The sequence below is a fragment of the Propithecus coquereli genome, unplaced genomic scaffold (assembly GCF_000956105.1).
Source record: "Propithecus coquereli isolate 6110/MARCELLA unplaced genomic scaffold, Pcoq_1.0 Scaffold449, whole genome shotgun sequence".
Taxonomy (NCBI): Eukaryota; Metazoa; Chordata; class Mammalia; order Primates; family Indriidae; genus Propithecus; species Propithecus coquereli.
In genome coordinates, this window is record NW_012150274.1 from 668556 (window position 1) to 678804 (window position 10249).

Genomic DNA, 10249 nt, shown 5'->3' on the forward strand with positions numbered 1-10249 from the left:
CACCAAACCCTGCAGGGAAGCGGGCGGGTCCGGGCCGTGACACTGTTGCTAATCTCCCGGGGGCAGGAGGGGCCTCTGTTGATCTGGTGGCCGCCCAGGTCACCTCCTTTAAACCTCGGGGCCCAGGTCACCTCCTTTAAACCTCGGGGCCCGTGCAGAGGGGCTTTGGGGGCCTGCTTCTGAGACGGGAGGCTCAGTCTCGGGAGGGGAGGGGGCTCGAGGGGGTCTGAACAGCGTCCCCAAAAAGACACGTTCACGTCCTAATGCCTGGGGCCTATGCGTGCGACCTTATCTGGAAGGGGTCTCTGCACGTGTGAGGAAGTTGTAGGTCTCGAGAGGAGGAGATCTAGGGCCCGGGTGGCCCCCAACCCAATGACAACTGTCCTTGCAGGAGGGGACAGGGACAGAGAGGGAAGAAGGCGGCAAGAGGCGGAAATTGGAGTGATGCAGCCACAGCCAAGGGACATCTGGAGCGGCCAGCAGCTGGCAGACGCAGGAAAGAGCCTCCCCTGGAGCCCCCGGAACGGGGTGGCCCTGTGGCCCCTGACCTCAGACTCGTGGGCTCCGGACCTGTGAGAAAGCACACCTCGCTGTCCCCGGCGCCACCTTGGTAGTCCGCCGCGGCGTCTGGAGGCTCAGGCCCCACCACCCCGCAGGGCCGTCTCCACCCGCCTCCCGCGCTATTTCGTACACCGCCTTTCACCAGACGCTTCGTGCTCTGTTCCCTCTGCAGGAAAACCCAGCAGACGGCGAGGGAGGGGCGCCGGTGTCCATCCTGGGCTGGGACCCAGGCCTCTGGCACTGACCCCGAGCCGGCCCCGTCCCGCCCCCGCCCCATCCCGCGTGGACGCTCACGCACGGGAGGCCTGGGCTGCTCCGCTGCTACTTGGAGAAGCACTGGTCTGGAAGACAGAATGGGGCTCTCAGACGGGGCCTCCTGGGGCCCCCGACCCCCCAGGCCCTCGGGCTTCCTGGGCAGGGCCGGGCCGGAGCCTGTCCCTCCCACGACAGCAGCTGTCGTGGCCCAAGACCATGGGACCCACCTTGCTTGGTCATGTCGATGATGTTTTGTGAACTAAGTCCATATTTTTTGCAGATTTCTTTGAATCTGTCCAGGAAGGGGGTGTTCAGCTGTGGGATCCGTCCTGAGAACAGATTGGGACTCGGTGTTGGGACAGCCTCAGGGGGGTGACTCAGGCAGGACGGGGACCCCCACCCTCACTGTGTCTATGGGTGGAGCCAGCAGGTGGGGACACCTCCCCTCATCGCAGGGCACAGCGGGACCCCCCATCCAGGGTGGGGCCTGGCTGCGGAGGAGAAGGGGCTGACATTCTCCCAGGCAGGCGGCGACCGACAGGTACCGTACAGCGCCAGCACTTGGGTCTCCGTCCCATTCCTGAGGTTCCGCAGGCGGAAGGTGACATACAGCCGGTAGTCAGTCTCGGGGACGGTGACCTTGTTCTCCCCCTTGTCTGCGTGGAGACGCGTCTCAGCAAGGCCCCACCCCTGCCCGCCCCGGGGTTCTGTGACAGGTGCCCTGCCTGCCTGCAGGTGAGGACCTCGCGTCAAGTTGCCCTTCGGGGGGAGGGGAGGTTGAGCCCGAGGCACGCTCAGGTGCGGACTCCTGCCTGGCGCTGTTGGCGGCGGCGGCGGCATCGGGCCCCCTCCGTGGTCGGCCTGCAGACCCCGCTGTCCCTTGGGGTACCCGCCCCTCGGAGCCCAGCACGGCACCTGCCTCCCCGTGGGCCTGGGCCAGGAGCCCCCCGGGACTGGTGCCAGGCCAGGTCCTCTCAATTTGGGGTCAAGCTGTCGGGGGTCCCCTAAAATCCCCTAAATTGGCGCCCACTAGAAAGTGGCCAAGGCCTGGAGAAAGGGAGTTACGGGCCGTCCCGGAGGATCCGCCGCCCACTCACAGGCAATGGAGTATTCCCCGTCCTTGTCCGTCTTCTGGCAGACCACGTCCACGGGCTCGCACCGCCCCTGCACCCTGCAAGCCGGCTGTGTGACGCCTGGAGCGGAGCTGCTGCCCCCAGGGCATCGGGCGGCACAAAGCGCCTGGGGCACGGGCTTCCCCGTCCCAGCACCCCGGCCCCGTCCCACAGCCAGACACCCCGTCTCCCCTGATGCGTGGCGCAGAGTCCCCCACTCCTGCCACCCTGCCCCGCGGTCCTCGGTCCCCTGTCCCCCGGGGGTCACATGCTCGGCCCGGGCACTCACGGAGCCTGAGCTAGTGAGTCCGGGCCGGGGGGCTCCCCCAGTTCCAGCCACACGGGAGACGCTTACTTGAAGCGGAAATTGAATTTCAGGCTGCCGCTCTTCAAGTGTTCGATGTTCCGGATGAAGACTCTCAGGTCCCCATCCTCCTCGATCCGCCCCAGGTCGTCCGAGGCCATGGCGATCGAGTGCCAGACCCCCGCAACCTGGGGGCGAGGGCATCAGGGATGCTCGGTGTTCACGGCCCCCCGTGGGCCCGGCCCCTCCCGGGAGGACAGGTGCCCCCACCCGGCCCCGCCCCTCTGGGGCCCAGCACCAGCCCCACCTTGGCCATGTTGTAGTCCCTCCGCACCACCGCGCGGGGGTTGAACTCCTGGGCCGCGGCGAGGCTCGGCCACAAGCTCAGCAGGAGCAGCAGGGTCCTCCCCATCCTCGCTGTGGACACTGGCCCGGCCGGGCCTTTATACCCCGCTCTGCTCTGCGGTCTCCGGCCCCCGAGGGCCAGCCCCACCTCTGGCCCGTCCACACATCCTGTGACCACAGGGAACGCAGCCAGAGGCCTCCGTGGGCGCCGCCTTCCCCCGCTCACAGCCGGTTCTAGAGCTAGCCGGAGGGTCAGAGAGCCAGACAGGGAAGTCGGGACAGGCAGGGGAGGACGCCCGTCCCACCCCACAGGGTCTTCCGTGTCCGTGATCACAGGGGACCTCACTGGAGGCAACATCCTGTCCAGACGCAGGGCAGCGGCTCCCAGCCTGCCAGGGCCCCCGTGCGGCCTGTGCACCAAGGGTGGGTGTCCTGCTCCCCCCTTGGCCCCTTCCGCCCCCAGCACAGCCCCCAGGCAGGTGCCTCCCAGTGCCAAGGCAGCAGGGGCCCACCTGGACCCAAGCATCCCAGGAGGGAGGCTGAAGTCTGGGTCACAGGAGGGGCCCAAAGGACAGACGTCCACGGCCCGGGCAGGGGGTTTGTCCCGCCGCCACAGCCCTGGGCTGTTCCACTCACAGCACCCTGCGTGCTCCCACCGGGATCCCCCATTGCCCCTCAGCTTAAAGGGAGACCTGCCCCCCGCCAGCCCTCTCGGGTCAGATTCCGGAATCCTGCCATGCGCGGCAGCGGCTCCCTCCACCAGCCCTGGCTCTGCGCTCTGAGGCTGAGGACGGGCAGGCGCTCAGGGCGGCTCAGAGCGTGGGGGGCAGCAGAGCCTCCTCCTGTGCCAGTGGGGGGAGGGTGCTCTGGGCAGTAACGGGGTCTCCCCTTCCGCGGGGCCACCTGTGTCACTGTGCTGCAGTGCCTGGCAGGAGGGACAGGCCCCAAATGTCCTAGTTTGGGGAAGGCATTTTGGGGCCAGCCTGGCTGAGGGTCTCTGGAAAGATGTGGGAGCTTCCAGGAGGTGAGCTGGGGAGGGGTCCTGTCTGGCCAGCTTCTCTAAAGTCCCGGGGGTGCAGCTGGCCACGTCTGCAGAGTGTCCACGCCTCCGTAATTGACGTGCTCACAGAGGGAGACTCGCGGCCTCACCCATAGGGCGGAGCCCACCTGACACCAGGAGAAGCCCCCGGGCGCAGGAGTCCCACCATGAGCCGCGCAGATGCCCGGTGTGGGGGCTTGGGGACATGCCTGTCCCTCCCGTCGTGGTGGAGGCGGAAGCCGAGGCTGAAAGTGCGCGTGCGCAGCGCTGGCCGGCACCCCTGGCCCGGTCAGGACGTGGGTGTTTCCCGCACCCCAGGAAGGTCTTCCAGGCAGGCACAGTGCCGTTCCATCATCGGAAAACTTTGAGAAGTTGCCCGAACTTCGAGGCCCCAGGTGGCCTGTCTGAGGGTGCCCAGGTCTCCGGGGTCAGTGGAGAGGCCACGTCATGGCCACGTGGAAGCTACTGCCGTAGGGAAAGAGAATGGACGGGGAACGTGTCGGTGCAGCTCCTCGCCTCGGCAGTGGAGAGAGGACGCTGCCGTGTCCGGGTTCCGGCGTCTGACCCGAGAGGGCTGGCGGGGGGCAGGTCTCTCTCTAAGCTGAGGGGCAGCGGGGGATCCCGGCGGGAGTCTGCAGGGTGCTATGTGTGGAACAGCCCAGGGCGGTGGCGGCGGGACAAACCCCCTGCCCGGGCCGTGGACGTCCGTCCTTTGGGCCCCTCCTGTGACCCAGGCTTCATAATCATTTCTGAGAAGCCAAAGTCATTTTAACAAAATTCAGCCACCACCGTGACGAGGAAGTGCGGCCGCCCACGATTCTGCTCTCAGCTGGGTAAGGTGCAACCGAAGGCCGGCGGTGAGCCCGGACGCGGCGGGTCCCAGCAGCCCCTGCCAGGACGAGAGCGAAACAGGAGCTTGGCCATCGCGACTCCATGCTCTGTACGGGAGGTGCTGCCAGAGAGAGGAGAGAAAAGCAAGCAAGAGTCGCGATCGTCCTCACGCGGCGCATGCAGGCGGCACCTCCCCGCGGGGCAGGTTCGGTCCCTAAGGAGGCTGGCGAGGCGGCCACACGGCCAGTGGCTTCCTCGTGCGGGAGACGGTGCTCGGAGAGCAGCCGCGGGATCTCCTCTCAGTGATTGCAGAAATCGTGCCAGACCCGTACACAGACGCCGCCAATCTTTCCTAAAGAACCTAAAAGGAGGTTTGTGGGAAGCCGGGTGCTCTGCGTGCTGGACGGAGGGCCCCGACATGATGAAACATGACAGAAATATCTCTACAAACACATCGTGTATCTGACACGGCCATGGCCACGTTCCCGCAGGGCAGCGACAAGCGTTCTCACGCCCACCGAGCAACGGGACAGACAGTAGATGGTGACAGGTCGGGAAGAACTTTCCAGGCACGAGGACGTGGGCACTGCGGCTGCCACGGAGCAAGCAGGGCAGGGGCAGGGGCAGGGGCAGGGGGAGGGGAAGGGCAGGGGTAGTGGAAGGGCAGGGAGAGGGGAAGGGCAGGGGGAGGGGAAGGGCAGGGTGAACGGAAGGGCAGAGGGAGCGGAAGGGCAGAGGGAATGGAAGGGCAGAGGGAATGGAAGGGCAGAGGGAACGGAAGGGCAGAGGGAGGAGAAGGGCAGAGGGAGCGGAAGGGCAGGGGGAGGGGAAGGGCAGAGGGAACGGAAGTGCAGAGGTGCAGGGGCGCAGAGATGCGGAGGTGGCGCATGGCCAGGCCTGTGGGGGAGGAGTCGGCCCTGAGCCTGGAGAAGCATGCGCGCAGCAGAGGCAGGGTGGCTCTGTTCACCCCACCGGCCTGCAGAGGGCAGTGGGCCTGAGTGACCGCCCCCCTGCCGACGGCCCTGGGTGTGGGCCCGGCCTGCCTGGGACTGTGCTCCTTGGAGCGGCCTCCGAACAGACGCGCCCTCCACGCCGTGCAGATGGGCCGCCCAGCAGCTGGACAGGGACCTCTCAACATCCAGGCAGCCAGAGACTGGGGCTCATCCTCCCGGCCCAGATGGCCCCACCTGCGGCACCAGCTAGACGCAGGTGTGGCACCAGCTACACCTGGCATCTGGCTCCCTGCGTCCTGCAGTTTCCTTTCTGCTGGAACAGAGTAGAGCTCAGACGGGCGTCTCTGAGTGCGATAATTCCCTTCTCTCCAGACGCAGGCGGAAGATCTAGCAGGTGGGTTTTCGAGGGCAGTGGCCATCCTCGTCACCCGAGGTACAACCGGTGGCTCCTTCTGCCCCTTCCCTTGCTGGGCCCCCTAACGCAGGTCTGCTCGGTGCAGGGGTTCCCCGAGATGTTCGCCGCTAGCGGACCCTTTCGGCACACTCCCTGCCCACCATCCGTCACTGCCCCCGCTCGGTCTCTGTGTTGGGAACAGTTAGTCTCCCGGAGGGTCGAGCGCGGTGGTGTTTGCAACTAGCTGATCACAACCAGCTACCGCTTCCTGTGTTCCTTGTCCACTCCCACCGCCTCACCTGACCAGCCTTTAACAAAAAAAAAGAAAGGTCTTCCATTGACTTATTCAAAATCTGCCTTCACCCCCAGACCGTAAGCTGCATGAAGCGGGGGTGGGCGGGGCCCCGGGGTCCAGGGCTCGGCTGGGTCCGTCACAAGACAGTCTCAATAGACGCGAAAGCCCTGAGCGAAGGAAGGAAGGAAGGAATGATGGGAGTAGACACAGCCACCGGGGAAGGTGGGAGGACCCCAGGCCCACAGTGGCTGGCAGGGCCGTCCCTGGCTGGCCCCGCGCCCAGGGCCAGCTTCCCTCGGGCCCTGGAGGTGCCGCCCAAGGCCCCGCCAGGTGAGGCGGCAGGTGAGGGGTGTTTGCTGCCATCAGTTTCTGCCTGTGTCTCCCACGCACCTGCCCCCAGGGCTCCCGCAGGGACTTTGCAGAACCTGCAGGCAGAACCTGCATCATTGTGATGCTCGCATTGTCCACGGAGTCTGGTGATGTCACCACCAACAGAAGACCCGAGCACCAGGGTCTTTGATCAAGACCCAAAGACATGATGCTTGGGAAGCACCTGTCCTCCTGGGCCGGCGCTGGCCGTCCCTCCTCATCCCCCTAACCCAAGGTACGGGGACCCTTGCCGAGGGATGGAGCACAGCTCGGGGGAGCGGTAAATCGGGGTAGGCCAGGGAGGAGGGCATGCCGCCGACAGGGTCTGGCCAATGGGCCTGTCTTCACCCCTCGTGTGGCATTTCGGATGATCTTGAATTCAAAAGGTGGTCAGTTTCAATCGCAGGAGCACAAAGACTGTGCCCAGCTGAAGCCCGCCCAGGATGGCCTCACACAGACAGCTGCCCGGTAGGAATGTGACGTGGGCCACATGTGGGATGTCCGCCTTCCCAGTGGCCACGTTATAAAAGGTAAAAAGAAACCAGTGAACAAATGCTCATAGTTTAGTTTTATTTTGCACAGTTTATGCAGACGACACTCCCCAGATTGTTAGCATTTCAACGTAAGATTATGAGCGAGCTATTTAAATTCTTTTGTGTCTCGCTGTTTGTCCGCAGGACCCCGTGTGTTTTGCACACGTGTGGCCCCTCAGTCCCAGGCTCGGGGGCCACGTGCGGCTGGTGGCTGCCGCGCCGGCCAGCGCAGAGCTAAGGCCTCGTGCTTGCGAAATGAGCGGACATGAGCTACCAGAGAGCCCGTTTTCCTCAGCACGGGACTCAGGCGGCCGCCCCCCGGCTCGTGCACAGACATCCACGTGGAACTCCCGCGCCAGCTCAGGGTCCTGGCTGGAGCCAGAAAGTCCATTTGAGAGCTTAAGGCCTTTCAGTGAGACTTCTCCCCCTGCTCGCAAGGCCCTGCCTTTGAGAGCACTCGCGCTCTTTGAGACTAGCGCGATCTTGGAACCAATTATCCATTTACTATCTCTGTGAGGAAAAAAGAATGAAAGTCAACTTGTGGGTCAAAATACCTTCTCTCCCAGTCCAGGAAGAGTCCTCACCAAGACCTCGCTCTATGTTCACAGCCCGCCGCGGAGACGGTGCGTCTCTTACCCCGTCGAGGCCGACTTCGGGGGCGCAGGGGACAGTCGAGGGCACGTGCCCAGCCTCGAGGAGCAGCCAGCACCGTGGAGGCTCCGCAAGTACTTCAGGTAGAGCAGAGGCTTCCCTCGCACACATCCCGAAGGCCGAACATTCTGGAAGCACACCCTTAGGTTGGTGTCCGAAAGTCTGTTCATTAATCTATTATTAGAAGGTCACAAAGATGTAGTTTTTTACTGCTTAAAATCTACTTTTTTCTCCCTTTTCCCCAGGAGAGAATGAATTCTAAAAGAAGAATGCTGTTATTGATCTCATCTGTTGTATCACTGATCTTGGTGGACCGTTATTTCAGGTAAATATGAAATATTGATGAATCACGACCTTTAGCAATTGGCAGAGATGATGTAAACTGCTGAGTTTTGTGCAAAAATATTAGTAACAGTCTCTAAATCAATCAGGAGTTACCTGCTCTTTGTGGGACAAAGTATACATATTTTAATTCTTTTGGTTTTAAACATTCGACAATGATTAATGTTCTCGGGGCCAGTCTCTGGCCTCGGTGGGGGATGTGGAGTGGCCACGGCCCCTGCCCTCGGGAGCTCCGCGTGCCAGTGGGGCGGACCGAGAACAGAGACGAACGTGAGATGCAATGTCGGCGGCATCGCACTTTATAGCATAAACGTCACGGAACATTAAGCAAGGGGAGAGTGCTATTTTAGATAAATTATAAACTTTATCGAGGTCCCATCTTCGCGTCTAATGTAAACAAGACTGAAATCAGCCTGCCAGATGCACACACGTGTACCGGAGGGCAGATCTGCCAACCTGCTAAACGCTGTCTAGGAAAATTCAAATTCCTGCCCCACCTCACACGCTCCTGCGGAGCAAGGCGGTGTTTCCAGGCGCCGTTTGACAAGTAGTTGCATCGTGAGGGGTAAGGTCTTTAACAATTAAGCCTTTGCACAGCACGTATCTGATAGAGGACTCACACCGAAAATACGCAAACAGCTCTTAAAACCCAACAATAAGGAAACAAACGACTCAGTTACAAAAATGGGTGAAAGAACTGGACAGATACGTCACCGGAGGAGACACAGTGAAAAACAAGATACGAAAAGATGTTCCGCATCATTCGTCGTTAGAGAATTGCGAATTAAAACAACTGGGTAACGCTACATCCTCCTTAGAATGGCCAACGTCTGAAAATCTGAAGTCTGAAAACCCATTGCTGGTGGGGACGCAGCCGGCACAGCCGCGGCGGGAAACGGCGCGGTGGGTGTGTCCCCTGGGCCGACTCCTCCCCACGACCTTCCACACGACCAGCCCTGTGCTCCGGTGTGTGTCCAACCCACTGGAAAACTTCCGTCCACACAAAACCGTGGACAAGGTGTTTACCGCGGCTTTGTGCGTAAGTGCCGCAGTCTGGAAGCTAACGAGCCGCCCTTCGGCGGGGACTGGGAGCAAACTGCGCACGTCCACGCGCGGGATACTACTCGGCCGTGAAAAGAAACGCGCCGTCCAGCCCTTGCAGGACACGGAGGAGCCCCGAACGCGTCCTGCTGAGTGAGAGAGGCCAGTCTGGAAGTCCCCGCGCTGCACGAATCTGCTCTACAAATAAAGCTGCTTAAAACAGAAAAAGGGGAAGTAAATAAAAATAGATAATACAAAAGGAAAAACAAACCCCACTGCTTTGGTCCCTGTGTATGTCTCACATCTGCTCCTGGGGACGGCAGCTGACGGAATGGCGTCGCCGCCCAACGAGCATTTGTTTGGTGGTATTATGGGCTGTCTTCGGCAGGGTACAGTGAACCGCACACGAATCCGCAGCGCAGATTCACCATCTGCCCCAGAACGGTGGCGTCGAGCCTGGCACATAGTCGATCCTCAGTAATTATTTGGTTAAAAAGTGAGTAAATAAATGGATCTTAATTCTGGAAGTTTTGTTATTCAAATTGCAAAAGGCCTTTATTCAAATTCAAAACTTAAATGATTTTTTTCATTTATTTAAAGAATAAGGAATCATTTACTGGTAGGGTTGATAAGTTTAGGAAACAAATATACCGGGTGTCCAGTTACATTTGAGTTTCAGATAAACAATGAATCGTTTTTAGCAGAAGTATGTCCCGTGCAAGATTCGAGACACCGGCTGAAAAATGGTTCACTGCCTGTCTTCAATCCAGACTTAACGGGCGCCCCGAGCACTGCCTGGCGAACCTCTCTACAGAAAGGGCAGCTCTGCTGTCAAGAGTCTCTGCTGGATAAATGTTCTGCAAACCGGAGAGCAAAGCTGGGGCACAGGAAAGCAGAGTGGGGTCCCCTGTCTGCGTGTATGCGGGTCGGTGTGCACGTGGTGTGCGGCTGGGAGGATTTGGGAGTGGGCTGCGGAGGCGCCTCCTTGTTCATGCCACGTTTGTAGTGAAGTTTGGCCCGGGTGTTTGGATTTGGACGGAGTCCAGCCCCGGGGAATCCAATAAGGAAGTATCTGTGGCTAAGGACACTTCTGAGAATGTCAGAAAGGGACTCAGTCTTAAAGTCATTTCTCCTACTTGCAAAATATCCCAGAGTTATGCGAGAGAAGCGCCTCAGGCTTGCCAACTGAGTGACGGAGCGTTTCCGTGCAACGGGAATCGGAGA

The 10249-nt window shown here is 61.0% G+C and overlaps 1 protein-coding gene across 1 annotated transcript; it reads right to left on the reverse strand.

Moving 5' to 3' along the window:
* Positions 1 to 882: 882 nt before the first annotated feature.
* On the reverse strand, positions 883 to 2644 carry LCN9 (lipocalin 9). Its single transcript, XM_012654725.1, has 6 exons — positions 2540 to 2644; positions 2284 to 2420; positions 1914 to 1987; positions 1362 to 1472; positions 1044 to 1100; positions 883 to 902 (listed from the first exon to the last, which is right to left on the reverse strand). The coding sequence occupies exons 1-6, from the start codon at positions 2642 to 2644 to the stop codon at positions 883 to 885; spliced, it is 504 nt and encodes a 167-aa protein (XP_012510179.1).
* Positions 2645 to 10249: the final 7605 nt, after the last annotated feature.

Coding starts and splice junctions, on each gene's coding strand:
- LCN9 (XM_012654725.1), bottom strand. CDS start 2,644: ATGGGGAGGACCCTGCTGCTCCTGCTGAGCTTGTGGCCGAGCCTCGCC. Junction 1,473..1,913: donor CGGGGAATACTCCATTGCCT/GTGAGTGGGCGG, acceptor GTCTCCACGCAG/ACAAGGGGGAGAACAAGGTC. Junction 903..1,043: donor CATCGACATGACCAAGCAAG/GTGGGTCCCATG, acceptor TCTGTCTTCCAG/ACCAGTGCTTCTCCAAGTAG.